Source organism: Parasteatoda tepidariorum, chromosome 4 (genome assembly GCF_982258835.1).
Source record: "Parasteatoda tepidariorum strain Cologne lab strain chromosome 4, Ptep-v5.0, whole genome shotgun sequence".
NCBI classification, from domain to species: domain Eukaryota; kingdom Metazoa; phylum Arthropoda; class Arachnida; order Araneae; family Theridiidae; genus Parasteatoda; species Parasteatoda tepidariorum.
The window spans coordinates 25980919-26001539 of record NC_141758.1 but is presented as its reverse complement, the minus strand read 5'-3'; the positions used below and the strand labels follow the sequence as shown (position 1 = coordinate 26001539).

At 33.6% G+C, this 20621-nt stretch overlaps 1 protein-coding gene across 1 annotated transcript in view; it reads right to left on the bottom strand.

Annotated features, from left to right (window-relative positions):
- Positions 1–16006, bottom strand: part of LOC107452978 (uncharacterized) — a 31330-nt gene extending 15324 nt beyond the window's left edge. The window contains exon 1 of the mRNA XM_087160821.1: positions 15898–16006. Within this exon, the coding sequence (XP_087016947.1) occupies positions 15898–15946 (49 nt within the window). The 5' untranslated portion in view covers positions 15947–16006. The remainder of the gene's footprint in view (positions 1–15897) is intronic.
- Positions 16007–20621: the final 4615 nt, after the last annotated feature.

Sequence of the window (20621 nt, the reverse complement as noted above, 5' to 3'; positions counted from 1 at the left end):
AATTTGTTAAAAATAGTTTCTAATTTTAAAATATATAAATAAAATTTTGAATTGTATTAAATAGTATTTTTTGCATTTATTATAGCCGGTGGCAATACTGTATTAACCTCTTCGAGACGGGCGAGTCATATATGATTTCTCAGGGTGTCGATAATCGGGGTAAAAAAAATAAAACTGGCAGCCAAACTATTTTCATAGCAGTGTATTTGTGGGCGGGGTAATAATAGTTTGCTTTATTTAATTCACCACTGTTTAGTTCGAATTAAAAAATGTATAGTTACACTTTTATCACACAACGTTTTATTTATATACACAGAGATGCCAACTTCCTCCGGACAGCGAATAAATATTTTCAAGGGGTAATTTATTAATTGTGATTCTTGCATACCTGCCAACTTTTAATCCTTTCGAGGGTCATTTTCCCCAGTGGTAGTAAAATGGAATTTGAATTACAATTTTAGTCAAAAAAAACATACACTGCATTTTGAGAGGGCTTTTGAGGATAAAAACAATAATATTACATATTAATATATATGCTTAATTTTTTCAAAAATAGTGGTGGTCAAAAAGATAATAAATATAGTTTATAATTGTAAGAATCATATAGAAAGTATACATTTTACTACCACTTTAAATATGGAAATAAAATTTTACGCCAAATGCGTAAAAGCTGGCAGGTATGTTGACTTAAATGATTTAACAAAAATTTTTATCAAAAGTCCGTTATATAGGGCTTGTGTTAAAGGCAATTATTTAGTATATATAGTATAGTGCTGTCAACTTGTGATTAATTATTGAATTATTTTCTTTTTGTAATCGTCCTTAGTGCACTTAGACTTGCAATATGAGATTGTCGATCTCTTTCAGATCGTCAAAAAGATCTCTCAAAATAAAATGCACTCACAAATATTTTTAAATCTACCTATTTGTTTTGTTAATATTTTTTGTTTTGATATTTTTTCGTGTTTAATTATTTAACATTTTTCGCATTGGGTGCGGAAGTCTGCCCGGTCGATGGGGAAGGTTTTGATGGCCTCTTTAAAAGGTTTTCATCTACACGAAGACTGGAAAAATTCCGTGCTTTCTTTAAGTGGATACAAATAGAGAATGTCGCTACACAGAGGTGGTTTTTCCTGAAGATTTCACTGTACCTTCACCTTTTCGGGACGGGAAAGTCACAGTTGTAGTCGAACGAAATCAGAATCAGAGGACAATAAAAAATAAAAAGCGGTAGCTTAAGTTTGGGCATAGCTATTTTGACAGACTTATTTTTGCTTTCACTTTAAATCTGACACATCCAATCCTGGTGCGTTATAAGTGCAACTTAACAATTTTTAATTCGAACTATGTAGTGGTGAATTAAAAAAAGCAAACTACTATAAAAATGGTTTTCCTACCAGTTTTATCCTTTTTACCCTGAGATTAGATATATGACTTCGATCTTATATAAATATTTTTTAACTAAAGGTTTGTCGTGGTAGGTTAAAAAGTTTGTTCTGAAATTTATAAACACAAAAGAGCATATAACATTCCTTGAATCAGGGGCGTACCTAGGGGGGGGGCGGTGGGTGCGGTTCGCACCGGGCGGCACTTACCTTGGGGCGGCATTTTTTATATTTACTTATATCTTATACTATAATACGAGGAATGGTTGCCAAGTCGAAAATCGCCCCAGAATTGAAAAACTTGGGGGTCTGGGGTTTTTGGCCACGAGGAATCGATTGGCGCCGGTTTTGAAGCGCTACGGTCGAGCAGTTCGGAGTTACAGATAGGATATTTTCAAACTTTATTAGTTCGCCATAATGGCTATAGATACTTTTCTCCATTCTTTTAAATATATGCTAATGCGAACCTTACAATTGAAATATTAATTTTCGACAACTTAAACCAATAATATACGAAGGAATTAATAATTTAATTGTAAGGTTCGCATTAGCTTACATTTATCAAAGTGGAGAAAAGTTTAACTTTTGTGTTAAAATCACCGTCAACAAAGTCCGACATTTCAACATTCATCAGATTTCAAGCTACATTTTCAACATGTAGAACGCACCTCTACATGAAATTCTTCAAGGAGCCGGAATTTTGGAACAACAAGCGATCAACTCAATTCTACCCGCAAATGGACAACTAGAAGATACCGTCATTGTCAGAATGCTTCTCCATTACGCCGAACAAGCTTACCCGTCCGTCAAAGTTGCCGTACTTCACCCTAAATTTGTCGCACGCTTCTACGTTACAACAGCGGATGGCGCTTATGAAGGAATGGCTCTTCTCAACGATATCAGCGACCAGAACAAGGCTTCCAACTATCTATACGGCGTTCAACAAGGATTCGACGTGCTACTCATTCCCATTCACAAGAGAGCTCAAATGGATAGAGGCGAGCACTGGATGCTAGGAATTTACGAAGCAAGCTATGGAGAACGTCAACTATTAGTCTGCGATCCAGTCGACAACCCGCTGCCCATCGATGTTGTTTTGAGAAAAATACTGCGACACGTTTTGAATACCGTTGTTACGAATGAAAAGCTGAAAGGATGCATCGTGAAACCTCTCAACGCTTACAACCACCAAGATGACGCGTCTTCCTGCGGAGTTTACATCGACTTTTATGCTCGACAATACCTCTCTCATCGACGCCTTTTCCTGGACAAGAATTTTCAAGAAGCGGATGAACGGAAGCAAATTTACGAATTCGTTGTGAACAGTGACCAATTGAACATGTCGGGACCATCTGAAGCCGCATCTTTCACATCTTCGACCAATATGCACGCTTTGAATATCCAAGACCCGATGATAACGCCGTTGCGCCCGACAAGAGCAGTCAAGCAGCGTAGCAAGGAACGAATGTCGGATATATTGATGGAACTTAATGCATCTCAACGAGTAAAATACCGCGATTATGAAAGACGCAGACGAAAAAACGAAACAATGAGGGGCCGCAACATTCGCCTAGAGGAACAACGCCGCCGTAATGAAAGACTCCGTAGAGCTGATAATACGAGGAACATTGAACATGCGCGTTGATCCCGAAGAAGAAGAATTCGCGAAATACCTGCTAAAGCTCGGCGACGGGGAACTCGAAGTGAATGAACTCGGCGAAATAGAAGTCCCAGAAGAAATTCGCTCTGGTGGTAACCTCATCCGATGAAATCTTCGGACCATGCCTCAGAAGTGGGAACTACGAAGCAATGAAGAATCGCGCTATTCTTGCACCTTTGAACGACGATAAGGACAAGATCAACGAGCAGATTATCACTATGCTTCCAGGCGAAGAGAAGACATACACAAGTTTCGACTCGGTAAAGGATCAACATGAAGGGGGAATTCAATTCGCGCCTGAATTCCTGAACTCGATCAACATCGCCGACTTGCCTCCACACAATCTGAAGCTCAAGAAGAACGCCATCATCATGCTTCTCCGAAACTTGGACGTCTCTGAAGGAATGTGCAACGGAACACGATTGATTGTCACCGAACTTTGAAACAACAGCAACAAGGCTAAGATCATCACCGATGAACACGCAGGCCGACAAGTACACCTTCCAAGGATCACGCTCGACTCCAGCAAATCACAGCTTGGCGCAACTATGCAACGGCACCAATTCCCAGTTACTCCAGCATTCGCCATTACGATACACAAGTCACAAGGCCAAACATTCGAATTCGTCGGCGTGCTTCTCCTCACGACGGTCTTCGTGCACGGAATGCTCTACGTCGCGTTTTCAAGAATCAAGCGTCAAAGTGCGTTTAAGGTCCTGCTGCTTCCTGAGAATCCAACCCACACCCGAAACGTCGTATGGAAGGAAGTCCTGAACAAGAGAAACTCACCAGCCGCACCTGCCTCTCCGACAAGAAACTACCTGGACAACATGGAAGACTTCACAATCGATGATTAATGTTTATTATGTTTATGCTGTTATAGGTTTATAATATGTTTCTTAAGTATGTATATATGTTTGGTTTTTCAAAATAAATTTGTCAAAAATATTGAACTTCAACACACTTCAGTCTTTACACTGCTCACTTTGTACCATTTCTTTAATTGTATAATTTTTTGTTATCAATTACATTTTATTTCCTATGACTTTTCAAACTTTACCTTTGTATAGAATAGTTCCCTTTCCAAACTCTAACTTTGTTTAGATAGTTTACAATGGTGCACTTTAACCGGTTATCTTTTCACCAATGGTTACACAAATTTTCTTATGGCATGTATTGTTTTGATAAATCACAATTGAAAATTTAAATCTTCGAGTTAGCTTCGATACCTGTTTTCTCCGAGCGGAGCTCGGTCTCCCGCTGGTAGTTGTAAAAAGCAACTTATTCATTTCATATTTATTTTCTTTCTTGAATAATAAATGATTATTATGATTATTATAAGTTTAATATTTGGTTTATATAAATTATGATTAACTATATGACTTCGAATATTATTCCTCGGTGTATATAAATGCATTTTAGTGTAAATTTTGAATTCTAATTCAAGAACAAGATAATAATTTTACTTTATTGTATTCATTAAAATTCGTTGAATTCGTAAAAGGATCTTTACGATTTTGTTCGGCAATTTTTCCTAACTAAAATTTTTTGATATCAGTTTATAAATGTCATTTCTTTTGAAAAGTTTATATGATTACTTTGAAGTGATATATCAATATTTTTTTTAAATCATCGATTTTTCTTTTGAAAAGCAGGGCCGGCGGAAGGCGGTCTAGGCGGGAAGGCGGAAGACCTAGCAGACCGCCGGTCTGCTAAGTCTGCAAAGCATTAGGGCGCCGGCATAAGAACTATCTTTTTCAAACAACAAAATCTAAACGAGACAAAACAAAAATACTGACGAAGTTACAATTTCAGGAATCGCAAATAGATAAATATACTCAGTCCGTTTTGAAGAATTGTATTTGGAATGATAAATTGCTTATAAACCATTTTGTTCATTCGCGATTCAATCTTTTAACAGTGAAGAGTGAAACAAATTATTAGGGTGCCAGTGCATTTGGAGAGTTTATTATAGGTAAGTATATTATATTACGTATTATAGATATAGATGTTATTCTAAATGCTATTCAGAGTAGTAAAATGACTTTGCCGTTTTCTATACATAATATACATAATATTTCGACAAGTTATATTTTTATTATATATCCCTAGGATGAAACGAGTAAAAGAAAGTGGTGCGTCATTTAGAAAGAAAAGGAAGAGAAGGGAGGAAATACAGTCTAAAAATACTGGAGCACTACTCAAATATATCTCCCATAAGTCAACTTCTAGTTCTTTTAGTATTGTTGCCTCAAATACGGGCGAAGAAGCAGCCCTCGAAGGCGAAAAAACATTTTCCAATGTTGTTCAAGAGGAAAGACCTGCTTCACACACTGGCGAAGAAGTAGAAAGTTCATCAAGTTCTGATGAAGAATCTGCTGCACAAATTATTCCGTCTATTTCTATGAAAGATATTGGATTATGGCCTAACAAAATTGACGACAATACAAGAGTATTTCTGGTACGTCAAGGTCCCTTTGCAATTCAAAATTTGGACGCCGACTTCAGCGAAGGAGTAAAACGTCCTAATAATACAATCAAAGCCAAAGGTGAAACAAGAAAACTGAGTCAGGACTGGTTTTTTGAAATTTTGCCTAATGGCGAAAAGCTCTTAAGATCGTGGATGGTATATTCACCATCGAAGAAAAGTATTTATTGTTTCTGCTGCAAACTGTTTGATAATATTTGTCAAGCAGGTTTTAATACGGAAAATGGTTTTAACAAATGGTGGAAACTTAATCCCAAAATTAGTCAACATGAGGTGAGTCCACTGCACATTCGATCATATTCCAAATGGAAGGAATTAGAAATAAGACTTGGACGTGGCGCAACTATTGACAAACTACAACAACAGAATATTGATAAAGAAATAAAAAATGGAAGGAAATTCTAACAAGAATACTTGATATAATTAGATTCTTAGCAAAACAAAGTTTGGCGTTTCGAGGACATCGTGAAAGTGTTCATCAGGAAAACATCGATTCAATGGAAAATAGAGGAAATTTTCTTGAGCTTGCTGACTTATTGGCTAAGTACGACCCAGTATTACGAGAACACGTAGTAAAAATTAAGATGGGTAATAAATATAGTATCTCTTATTTGTCGCCGAAGATCCCGAACGAATTCATAGAGCTATTGGGAGGCGCAGTCAGAAAAACAATTATGGATCAAATAAAGCAGGCTAAATGCTTTTGTATTATATTTGACAGCACTCCTGACATTTCACACAAAGATCAAACCAGTCAAATTATTAGATATGTAGTTATTGATGGTAGTGAAGTTAAAGTTGTAGAATCGTTTATTGACTTTGTAGAAACTAAAGGAAAAACTGCTGGTGAAATCACAGATATGATTTTAACGAAATTAGAAAATGACGGTTTAGATATAAAAATTGCAGAGGACAGGCTTACGATAATGCTGCCGTCATGGCAGGAAAGCACAGCGGTGTTCAAACTCGTACTAAAGAAATAAATCCAAATGCAGAATTTGTAGCATGTACAAATCATTCTTTAAACCTGGCATGTTAACACGCAGCTTCTACAGCTATCAATTCCATCACATTTTTTGGAACTATCGAACAGTTGTTTTCGTTGTTTTCTTCTTCCACTCATAGATGGAATGTTTCACTTTCTGTCACTGGTCAAGGTGTTAAACGCAGTGTAGAAACTCGCTGGAGGGCTAGAGTTGCCGCTGTAACTATAGTAAAAAAACATATTTTTTACATTTTAAGCGCTTTGGAAAAATTGACATCTGAAGAAGAAACTAGTAAAACGAGATCAGATGCTGGAGTATTACTCAATTCTATGCAATCTTTTCTTTTCTATGTTACCTTCATTTATGGGAACCCGTCCTTTTGGAAATTAATAACGCTCAAAAATACCTGCAAATAAAAGGGTTAAATGTCCACCAATGCCATATAAAACTAAATTCTTTGCAAACACATTTCATGGAACAAAGAGATACGCTAGTACAAAACGCTGTTATAGCAGCCAAAATAATTTGTGAAGAGTTGGAGATATCGACTGAGCGTCGAGTTAGAAGGAGAAAAAATATGAGTGGGGAAAATTCGCGAGACGTGGGGCTATCCTTAGAAGAAGAAGTACGAAGAGAAATGTTTTCATCTATGGACAGAATTATAAAGGAAATAAAAGAACGCTTCGATCAGTTGCATGGCCTTGTAAGAAAATATTCGTGTATAATACCGTGTAACCTTCTAAATGAAGAATTTGAATGTCAAATAAATGACTTGATTGACATTGATAAAGAACAGTTCCATATTGAAAGAAAAAGGATCCAGGTTTTTATGGCTGTACCTACACTAAAAGAAGAGGCAAAACATTGGAAAAACGGGGAGAAGGGCCCTCTTGATCTGCCAAAATTTATTCAGCAGTATAGGTTGGAAAATTCTGTTCCCAACACTGTAATTTTGTTAAGAATTTTTTTAACAATTTCAATCAGTGTCGCTAGTTGCGAAAGAAGCTTCTCAAAATTGAAGTTGATAAAAAATTATCTTCGTTCTACAATGAGTCAATTAAGACTACAAAATCTTGCAATATTGTCAATAGAACAAGAAATTACAAATAATATAAATTTTGAGAGCATTATACACGATTTTTCTAGTATGAAAGCTAGAAGAGTAGATATTATATAAACATGTTTACGAGTGCATACAAATATGTCTAAAAAATTTACTCTGTGTATTAATTAATATTGATTAAATGACTTAATAATTTATTTATGTGTATTAATTTATAAAAACCACTATTTGATTGACTTATAATAGAAAGGGCGGCAAACTGGAGATCGCCCCGGGCGGCAAAAGTTCTAGGTACGCCACTGCCTTGAATTAATTAGTATTACCGGACTAGTTACACTGCATCGGAGAGGATCAAACTAAGTTGATAATCTCTGATGTGAGTAATACTTTACTTTTGAAAAAATATTGCGAATGCATAACTTAAAATCAAAATATAAGGTCTAAGATATATCTCTAAATACAAATGTCTTTGCATCATAAGGAAAAATATAAAAAAACAAATAATTAAGCTACCAGTTTTTCTTCCCACTGAATAATGGTGATTAAAGGCCTGAGAAAAAATAAGTAGTAAATTTCTATACTGAAATAATATTTAAAAACGTGTGCTCCATCTTTTCATTTCCAATTTATTGTTCTGAGAACAGAAATATTTTTTTAAAAATAATTAGAAAAGTAAAGAGGTGGGTTTTCGAAAGCTCTTTCAGATACTTTGCCTAAGTTAAAAGAGTGCTGATCAGCTTACTCAAAGTTTAAAAGTTTTTGATGAGACATCAGGGGTTTCCATATTATTTTAATGATAAAAAATTAGCCCGATAGCCTACAACTTCTTATTAGTTGCATAATGCTTCTTTTCATTCATCACATTCACCAGCATAATTTTCAACTAGTGAATACTTAGAAATATGTATTTCATAATTACTCATAATACTTAAATCAAAAAAGATTTGAATTTTTTATAAAAAACATTTTAGTTAATAAACTGGTACTGTGTAAAAATTAAACTTTGATATTTTTTATATTAACACTTGTCATTTTTTTAATTTAAGATGTACTTGATAAATTCTTTTAAAAGTTTAGATTAATAAGGATCATATACAGGGTGGTCCCGAATTCATGGTACAAACTTTAATGGTAGGTACAGGACATTGTAACAATGATTTATTGTATAGGAATGTATAGTCGCAAGTGACGCGGTGAGGCGTAAACATGGGAAATAAAAGGAAAGAAAAATGGAGTGATCGGTTGGTATTATTGCCGGTAGAGGGCAGTAGATGTCCAGCCGCCGTTGAAAATGATGCATCGCAGTAGGGAAAAGCGCCATTCACAATTGTGCTGCCGTAGACGAAGGGTGACTTTACGTATGCAGAAAAAGCAGACATGCATTACATGTACGGCCGTGCAAATGGTAACGGCAGAGCTGCGTGACGAATGTATCGCGCGGAGTATCCTGATCGACGAATGCCGGATCATAGAATTTTTCAACGGTTACATCGTCAACTTTGTGAAACAGGTGCGTTCGACGTCAACAGACATGACGCTGGTCGATTAAGAGCTGTACGCACTCCAAGGCTGGAAGAAAGCATCTTGAACATTGTGGCTGATAGACCCGAGTCAAGCACAAGAACTGTTGCGCGTGACGTAGGTGAGAGTCATCAGACTGTATGCAGAGTGTTAAACGAAAATCGCTTACACCCCTTCCATTTTCAGAAAGTACAAGCATTGAATCCGGCAGATTATCCCCTCCGCGAGAACTTCTGCCTGTGGGTGATGCAGCAATGTACGTTGCAGCCGGATTTCTTAGGAAGCTATCTTATTTTTCTGAAAGAAGTGTTACCACAACTGCTGCATGATGTTCCGATTGCCATTCGTAACCGCATGTGGTTTCAGCACGATGGGGCGCCAGCACACTTCAGCATCGATGTACTGAATTACCTGAATGCCACGTTTGGTGCTCGATGGATTGGGCGTGGTGGACCAATCCCTTGGCCACCCCGATTTTCCGATTTAACGAGCTTCGATTACTTTTTATGGGGACATCTAAAGCATCTTGTTTATAAGACTCCAGTTGACTCAGATGAGGATCTCGTCGCTCGCTTATCTGTAGCTGCTGCAGGTGCGCGTGAAATACCAGGCATCTTTGAGCGTGTACGCCAATCGCTCCACCGACGCTGTCAAGCATGTATCGCTTCTGGTGGACGCAATTTTGAACACTTACTGTAAACATGACACTTGTCAACAACGCTTTTAATAAAATCTTTGTTTTTCCTTTCGGCCGTTATTTCTTCTGTTTACGCCTCACCGCGTCACTTGCGACTATACATTCCTATACAATAAATCATTGTTACAATGTCCTGTACCTACCATTAAAGTTTGTACCATGAATTCGGGACCACCCTGTATATATATATATATATATAATTGAGGAAATTTAATAAAATTAAAATAAAGAAGATAAAATGGTTCGAGTTTCTTAAAAATTCATTCTGTAAAGCAAAAAGCATTGAAACGTAACTATTCCATTTATTACTTTTCAATAATGGTTTTGGTGTCGTTACCTAAGTATATTTTGTAAAATTGAATCTTCCCTATCGCGCTTCTTGCTCACAAATGTAAGCGGAATGATAATTCTAAACTTATGTTTACGTAAATGTTCTTTTTAAAAGAAATTTAAATATCTTTGTAATTTTAAGAGTTTTTTTCTTCCAGATAAAAGGTGTTTAGTATCTTACAGTATCATTACTCACATTCCTTTTTCCTTCTTTGTTTTCGAAAATAAGCATATTTTTAAAAAATTTCTAGATTTCATAAAATTCAAATCCTTACATAGCATTTTCTTGATAGTTTTTAGTTTTCAGTTAAAGTTTGTAGACACTTACTGTTTAGTAATTCTTTCCTGTTAACATCGTAATATTTATTAACAGCATCCTATATTTGAAAAGTTATGATAAGAGTTAATGAGTTCGTTAAGTCAATGAGTAATTAATGAAATTATTAATTGATGGGTTAATAAGTTTGTTTCATGGACATTCTTCTCACTAAATTTACTTTTAAATGGGCTTGAAATATGCAGGTTGTCCCATAATAACCTAGCTTCATATATTGATTAATAATATATATTATTAGCATGTATTTATATATATTAATTAAATACATACACTGCTCAAAACAATTAATGGATATTGTAAGTCTAGAATAAAATAACGGTATAAGCAATTTGTTTCTGTATAAAATGGAAGAAGAGAGTCACAAATGCCTTTTTTCTTATTTTTAAACATTAAAGAATGCAAATATTGAGTTTGACGTCAGAGACGAAGCTTCAGCGGCAGTTAGAGCCCCTGAATTAGACAGGCCGAATTATCATTTATTGTTGGAGCAAAGAGCTAACATAAGCACAGCGAATAAATATTTTCAAGTGGTAGTTTATTAATTGTAATTCTTGATTTAATAAGTTTGATTTAGTAGACTTTAATCCACCACTATTTCTAAACAATGCGTAGACTTATATAATTCACCACTTTATAGTACTTAATACATGCTTTACATTTTTAAAAGCAAGCAAATATTGTCAACTATTTGAAAAATTTACTTTGTAGTTATTTACCGTTTTTTAAATTATTTTGGCGTGTCCGGCGCGCGTATTGACAAAACATACCGTAGATAATAAACTTGGCGATGGATTACGCGTAAATGTGGTGGGAGAACGAAATTACTAACCTAAATAGTGTAATTCGATATTCTTTTTCTCCTCCTCGACTAGCCATGATGAATAAAAATAACTGATTAATTCTTTTTAGAAGAGAATTAAAAAAGAAAAAAATCTTTTTATTGTCAGGATCACTTTACAAATACACTGTATTCATATTTTATTAAACGCTATAATTTATATTTTATAAAACGATCTAGTTTTTTGATCAAACAGATTCAATTTTTTAATTTTTTTTACAAGAATTGTGTTTGCGAAGAAATAAAAATAATTTATTAATGAACCAATCACAAAAAATAACGTAACATTTTAATACTATGTTTTATTGAAACGCTATTTTGAAGAATTAATTCTATTTAACTTTTATTGTAAGAAAACATAACCTGTTTTATTTTAGTGATATTTTCTATTAAATCAATATTCTCTATAAAAGAATAATGTAAGCTTTTTTATAAATATTATTTTTTTAGAAATTAACAAAGACATATTATTTACTAGAAAAAAAATAGAGTATTCAAGAATGTTATCACGCTTTAAAGTAATAGTTTCTTGTAAACGAAATAATCAATATTTTTAAAATAAAGTTTGAAAGCGTTTGTTTCATTACTAGAAGCATTCATTATAAAAAAAAATATATATATTAAATTACTTTTTTGCATAATTTTATGAAATAACTTTTTTTTGCAATGAGATGAGATTTTAAACTTTGTGAAAAATTGATTCAATTCCTTAATATATATAAAAGTCGGTAAATACTTCATTCATTATGGAGGTCATAGATAACTTGATACCTTTTCAATCTAAGAATAATAAATGCAATTGATAGAAAATGCACAATTTTAAAAATATATTTTATTTACATATATTGCGTACAGGTTATTCTGCAACTATCATACATAACGTAAATTTATAGATTCCTAAATACTGTTATATGAGTTTGGTAATTAAAAATATAATTAAAAAATAAAATAATTAAAGAATAGCATAATTAAAAAATATTTCAACCATCAATTAAAAACTTCCTGTTGTCATATACTATTAATAATAATTATAATTTTTAACAACTTTTTTGGGCACAAATTTTTAATTCTCGAACTTAATACTATCCTTTCATATGAAAATATCAGAAAATTTATAAAAGAAAAACTATATTTTAAAATTGAGACATTGGCGACAACAGAGGTTAGATGTATGTGCTGAGTTTAAATAAATTATATGTTATAAAACTCACATTTAAGATTTAGATCAATTTATTATCAGGTCATAAGAGTGTTTTTTAATAAATAAATGTAGTGATTGTTTGATTTACAATTGTAAGGTCCTGGGTGTTTAATGTTAAGTTATACATTTCTTTAGAAATAATATTTGAAATATGCAAAGCAGGGCGGCATTCATTTCAACTTAAAAATCATCAACCTAACTTTCAATAACTATAGATAAATAAAAAACAAAAGTTTGATAAAAACTTTAAAAGAAATACTTTTAGAAAAATTCCTTCTAAATAATATTTAAATAAAACACAATAACTTCGCCTGAGTGATTCTGTAAGAAATTCTAAACTTTATAATTTTACAAGTTAGGTGAAAAGTGAATATCTACAATAGTGGTAGGGAATTAAGGAAATTCTAAATCTAAAGTTTGAGTCCTAGAACGTAAACATCTGATCATTAGATCAAAAGTTAGTTTTAGATTTTTCGTTTATTGCTCACTGTACACTAAAACGTGATTTTTTTTTTCTTTTGAAATTTTGATTTTAATGCCCTTACTTCAACCTCCTTCGAGTTATGCTTACTTTATAAAATTAAACTCAACTTTATTTTTCTTTTCACTTTTAAACTGTAAAAGACTTTTTCTCCATTTGTAAATTATTAAAAAAGTTATTAATCTGATTGCGTAAGCAGTTAATTTATTAAAATTGAACATTCTAAATTAATTCCTTTTAATAGTCATTTATATTATTAATAATAATTATATGCACAAAATTATAATAGAGGAAAGTTTGATTAGAAATTTAAAAGTTCTTGCTACAATAATTAGGGAATTTCTATTGACAAATTCAAGTAATTTTTTTCCGGAGCAAAATGCATTTTTATTCAAAATGGAACAGTACTGACTTAACATTTATACGATAAAACACTCTCTAATCGCTAACACCGATGACAGGAAAAAAATTTCGTTTTTTTTTTTCTTTTCCACAAAAAGTTTAGAACTTAAAATGTTGTTCTTTCATTATAAAGCAATAGCATAATATTCTCGTATCATGTAAAACTTTATGACGAAGTTACTTATCTACCGTTTTACAATTATAAAATGAAATGATTATTGAATTCTACTTACATTTTAAAATGTAATACTCCATCGTTCAATGAATTTTACGATTATTTTTATAAAACTGTGTATAATGAACATTTCAACTAAAATAATTAGTACAAAATAGCTGCTAATAATTCTCTTAAACATTTATAAATATTATACATTTATAAATTTCAGCTTTTCGCATTATTGCTAAATAATCTCTACGTCGAAAAATATTTAAGGAATTCCATAATAACTAAAAATTAAATAAAATTTAAAAAAAATTGTAAATGGTTATCGAGCAGAACCATTAAGTTTAATTAATGAATATAGAATTAGTAACAAAGTCACTGCTGAACAATATTTTTTTTTTAATCTTTTAAGTAAACAAACTTTATTGTAATAATCATTTCATTATTAAGGATTAGAGGTTATTGTGAAATTATTAATTTTAATTAGTGGATGAGTAGGTAAAGAAGTTCACTACTCGAAATACGCGTATACATTTAATGAAAGTTATGAAAATACAGATATGGAGGTAATAATATATAATTTTTTTTATCTTAGTTTTATTACGACCTTCTAAAAAACGCTAATAAACACAATTATGTTAAATACAAACGATTATGTCGGAACAAAAAAATACGCTTTATATTTCATTTAATGCAGAAGAATCTAATGAAGATCAGCTTATTTGAAACTCTGAAATGTCACACCCATATATAACTTGGTGAATGATAGACACGTGAACAAAACAAAAACATAAGCACACAGCTGTTTGGCGATTTGCGAGACGCTCCTTCAACGCCGATAGAAATTTTCGCCAACCCCTTTACAATCTACGGTATGTTTTGTCAATACGCATCCGGCGCAGCTGGCATCTCTGTAATAACATAACTAATACGAACATAACGTTAACTTGCGAACTTGTTGGCTCCAATATTGCTTGATAGGTCAGCTCTGATAGTATAGGAGCCTTAGCGGCAGTGAATTTGATTTGACTTGTGATTGTAATGATATTGGCTTGTAATGTAATTCAAAGAGGAAAAGAATGATCGACATGTAAGCGCGTTTTTTCTATGAGAATCGAATTAGAAGTTCGGAGAGTTGTTGATCAGTTAGAGGGGGCACAAGTGCAGAAGTCATTGGATTTTCACAAAAGGTGATTTCCAGGAACTGGAACCGATTTTTTGGAGACTGGAAATACAGACCGAAGATCAGGGCAAGGGTGTAGAACATGCAACAACGCCCAATGAAGAACGTTATTTAACGCTGACGGCTCGGAGATCCCGAACTATGAATGCCACTCCTTTTCAACAACACCATCGCTCGGCTACTGGCACCAACCACAGTTTCCATACTGGCACCATATGTGAGCAAATATAATAACCATATAACTTGTTTTCAAATTCAAAGCGTTTTACTCAGTATTCTCACGAGTTGGAAAATTCAATCAAGAATACAGAAAGACTGCAAGACTACGCTTAACACGGTGAATGCCATGCTAATTTTACATGGCTTGCCCGTATGGCCAATCGGTATATAACTACAAACTAATCATCAAACTAATCAAACGAATCATATAAGCCTACGAATTGTTAGAAGCAGTGGCGAATAAAAATCAACTAAATTGATTTTATTAAAACAAGATTATCTTGTTTTATAATGTTTGTAAATATTTAATAAAATTTTGAAAGGGTGGCGCTCTTCCCACCAAAGTCATAACCATCTCTTCACTTCTTGTTCACCCACTTCTACCGCTGGTATAGGAAATATATGGAATGTATCTTGCAATGGTTATTAATATCATTATTATTGTTATGAATATCAGGTGATTATAAACAATAACTGCGTCTTTTGGAATATGTGATTTTAAAATAAAAAACACACTCTAATCACATTATATAAAGTTGCCCAGTCACTGATGTTATACAGAATCGTCTGCAGCTTAATTTATAGCTTTGAGTAATTAATTATCTTGTGAGGAAATTCTTATCCCGCATGGATTAATAGAAATTTTCGAACGAATTTTAAGTTTGGAGTCTAAAATTGTCCCTTGCGCCCTTAGTCCAAATTTCTGGACTAGCAGAAATGGTTCTCAATTAGACAAACCGAACTAATTAGACACACAAATCTACTTTAGAATAAATCTTCTTCAGGTGCAAGAATTTTTAATTAAAAAAATTGCTTTCGTTAAATTTGGTCGAAATTTAGATCTCAAATCAAATAATTAAAAGATAGCTTGAATCGCTGTATTACCTAAAATTGTATAATAAAACGCTGGTTTATATTTTTATAATCATAAACATTTACTTACATGCTATTGTTAAATGCAAAAGAAAAACCAGAGCGATTAAATAATGCATATCTGTGTCACAGTAAAAGGTAACTTCATTCTAAAATTCTGCAAGGTGATTTGAAACAGGTAGATAAAGAATCAAAATTTGATAATTTTATCACCTGTCAGCGACTGATACAAAAAAAAAAAATAATAATAAATAATAATAATGAAATATATTATTTTCAGTAATTTATGCCGCGGCTTCCGCTGATTTTTTTTTCTCCTTTTCCTTAAATAAAATTTTTTTTCTGTGACATTGGTGTATTTCGATTATGTTATTCACTTATGTAAAATTCTTTTTGACGCACAATACATTTGCGCAATATTTTTGGGTATTTAAGTAAATTTTGAAAGAAAATATTGTCTACAAAATTAAATCTAAGTAAAAAAAATCAGCACAAAACCTTTACTTAAATTCTAATTTTTAAAGGTTTTGTTAAGGAAATACAAAGAAAAGGACGCATAGAGTTTTCGATTAGGAAATATGCAGGTTTGAAAAAGGATATTGTAAAGTCAGTAAGTAGATCCTTGATTTTGAGATGGTCTTTTTTTAATTATTATTATATCCGAAGTTGAATAGCCGAGCCAATTTTTGTGGTTTACGGCTACTAATGTTCAACTCTGTAGACTTGTAATTTTAAACCCAATTCAAAAGACGAGGAAACTCCTGGATCAAGTATTAGGAGTAATTTTGCCTTCGTGGAGGACTTTTTGTTGGAACTGATGCACATTTGCTTTACATGGAGAGGAAACCCACGAAAACCTCACACAGTTAGTCTGACGGCAAGGGAACTCTAACTTACGATCACTCTACTACTGAGGATCTTTTACGTCAGTACTGTGGTCGGTGCAAGTCGAAAGCGGAATTTGTTTCAACCAGCCATCGCTGGGATTCGAACCAGGGACACCTCATTGGAAGGCGAACGTTCTATCCTCTGAGCCCTCACCACTCTTGTCGGAGGAAGAATTTTGAAAGAGGTCATACTTGGTATTGCCGTACAGCAATATCTGAAGGTTTTGTAAATGTTTTAGTCAGCAAAATCTATGTGCCTTAGATTTTTTTAAAAATAAAATTGGCGCATGCTTTTGGTTGAAAATTTTCGCTTTTGTTAAGATTTTAAGAACTGAACAAGAAACTTACATTTTATTTCTAAGAATATTAGGGCTTTTTAACGAAAATCATTAAAGAAACGTGAAGGAAATATTCAGGTTTTATTAAAAAAAAAGTGAAGGAAAATTTTAAAATATTTCATAAAAAACAATTAATAATTCTAACAATTAAATATAATTGTAACTTCCACGTAATTCCATTAACGTTTTGCTAAATAGCAGAGTTCAAATTAAAATTTTATTTTTCTTGCAGATAATGGTGATTGTTGATAATGGTGATAATTGATGATTTATAAAGGTTTTAATAAGCAATTTTTTTAATCGAATTTTTTTCCCAAGATTTCATAGTTTTTTTTTTTTTTTCTTCTTTCTTTTTTTTATTGTTATACGAAAATAAAGCAACATATGAAATAAAAAATAGTGGAACTACACTGATAAATGCAATTGAAACGAAGAAAGATTTTTATTTATTTTTTTAAGAACTAAAATAAGCAAGCATATCCACAAATAAGGTATCAAATGACAGCTAAGATCTTCGCGAACACCTCTGCCACGCAGTGGTGGTGTGATCGCGTTTTAGTATAGAGGTACTACTTCATTTGCTCACCGAAACTTGTAGCGTAAGAACGTTTTGAAGCATCGTAGCTTAGCGAAATCCTTTATTTTCATCGTTAGTATGGCCAGTCGTCATCGACTAGACGATACCACAAGATGGCGGATTGTTAGAAGACTTGAAGTGGGTGAATCACAGACTACCTGTGGCAAGAATCTCAGGGTTTCGAGGGGAAACAGTTCACAGAAACTGGAACAGTGGTTCGCCGACATGGTCAAGGCAGCAAGAGAGTAACAACGGCGCCTCAAGTCCCTTATTTGAGATTTCAAGTCAGGTCCACCACAACGACACAACTATCTCTCAACTTGTACGTAACATAAACATTCTTGTCATGGATAACAGTAGACTAGAAATTTAACCCTTTAATGGGCCCTTTATTTCTAGTAAAGGTAAATTAAAGTATTTTTGGAATTGAAATTGTTTTAAGAACAGTAATTGATTTTAAGAAAGAAAACTCATTTAGTTTATAAAAATGCCTTTTTTTTTGGTGGTAAATATATTTAACATGACCTATTAGGAACTTACTGACTTTTATTTTTCTTTATTTATAAAATAAATTCCTTAAATGCTACAAACTACAAAAGGAATTATGTATTTTATAACTTTTATACGTTTTTCAAAAGTGACAAATGATTACCAATTTTATTCAAACTCACTTCAAGAAACCTGAAGTTATTGAAAAATGGAAACCTAAATTAAAAGTGGTAAAACGTGGTGGTAAGCATACTTACCACGGCCTTCAAAAGGGTTAATGCAGGTGGCGTGCATGTACGCCAGGCAACCTGCAGCCTAAATCCCTTTGATTGTTAATCACAAGAAAGGGACAATCTGGCATTGAGCCGAGAACACCTGTCTTGGACAGAAGATGATTGATGGGAGGTTTTCTTCAGTGATGAGTCGTGATTCAATCTGGACAGCGACTACAGGCGTGTTCCAATCTGGGAAGAACCCGGGAGTCAATATCAGCATCCTAAAATTGTCGAAAAGGACACCACTATGTTTGAGATAGTCTGATGGTCCTGACAGATACCATGGTAGACGGGCCTATCGAACTTGTTGTTGTTGTTGTTCATTTACGTTGCACTAGAGCTGCAGAATGGGTTATTGGCGACAGTATCGTCTTGACAGCTAAGATCTTCGCGAACACCTCTGCCACGCAGTGGTGTTGTGATCGCGTGGCACCCGGGCAGTGCCCCTTGAGAATCTTACTTTTTAGAAATTGCATTAAAAAAAGCTAAGACTAAACAAAATTACCTTGTATATTTTTTAAAATAAATATTTTATATTGTATAAAGTGTGTATTTTGTTTTTCTCTCTACAAATAGTGATTGACAACAATAATTTGAATAGTTTATCACCAGGGAAACTTAAAAAGGCAACCGAAATCTATTTTTTAACGTTCCAATGAAATTTTTTATATGAATTCAGTTTTTTTTTTTTTTTGGGTCAACTAAAAGCAAATTTAAATCAAAATGTATTTAAATTTGTTCAAATTATTGCATATGCTAAAAAATGCCTTATATTATGTAAAGATTCTTAGTTCGATTTTAAGCAGAATGACCCGTTATAGAGGCCCAAAACATTTTATTGCCGGGGCCCTGCATGCTATTAAGACGGCCCTGATTGGCGACGATCTGGAAAACATCCCTGAGTATGATCCGAAGACATACCATCGCAATTTTGATCCTCTGCAGAGGGGAGGGCTCCCCCGCTTCGGTAGCCTGAACGCGAAGTCGAGCATTTTACGGTAGAACAGTTTAACGGGGACCAATACCGCACACCCTCGGTTCCTACGCAGACTGATCCAAGTGGTCATCACACCCGCACCAGCCAGTGATGCTTGACTTCGCTGATCTGCTGGGAACCGTGTCTTAACGATCAGTCCATTGCGGGAATGTACCAAACTTCGTGTGTTCGATAGAAGTACTCTGACATGTCAGCGGTACAATGACGAGATCCTTGCACACTATGTGAGACTTTTCGATGAATCATAGGAATCAAATATCCTGTTTATGAGCGTTAACGCTCGTCCATAATTGGTGGATAAATACCTCCAATAGTAAGATATTTAACTATTTGCAAGATAAAAATAAAAAAACAAAGTGTCATTAAAAATATTCTAGTCCCGCAGTGGGCTAATCGTTAAGACACGGTTCCCATCAGATCATCGAAGTCAAGCATCACTGACTGCGGTCAGTGCGCGGGTGGGTGACCACTTGGATTAACTGAGTAAGGGACCGAGGCTGTGCGATATGGGTCCTCGTCAAACTGTTCTACCATAAAGTGCTCGACTTCATGTGCTGGTCGTCGGGCTACCGAAGCAGGGGTGCCATCCCCTCTGCAGAGGATCAAAATCATGATGGCATGTCTTCGGATCATTCTCAGGAATGTTTCCCAGACCGTCGCCAATAGCCCATTGTGCAGCTCTAGTGCGACATAAATGAACTGCAACAACAACAACAAAAATATTCCAAATCTTTTTTTTATTCATTTGGTATCATTAATTGTTTACGATTTATTTTTGTTTCCTCCAAAACAAAAATTAAATATTTGTTTTGAAATGTATCTACAGTCTCAGTAAGTTTTATATTTAAATATTTAACAAAATTCAACGAGAGAAATTGAAATTTATTTAGTACAATTTTTACGGTTTTACTTCCAAATTCGCTGATATCATAATTTACTTATTAATTTTTTGCAACATAAATCATTATAATTTTGACAATGAAATAATATTAAACTATCAAGGCAGTTTACATCTATTATCGAAGAAATGCCTTAAATTTGCATTAACCCTCAGAGTGTTAGTTTCGGCTTTTTCCGAACTTTTAGATGCAAGCTTTTCTGTATCAAAAAAAATGGTTTCCCCCTTGTTATTCAATGGCATATATGGCAGTACTTTTACTTTCGTTACTTGTACCGTCGGTACAAGTAAAAAGTACGTACTTTTACTTGTACTTCGTTACTTTTTAAATTT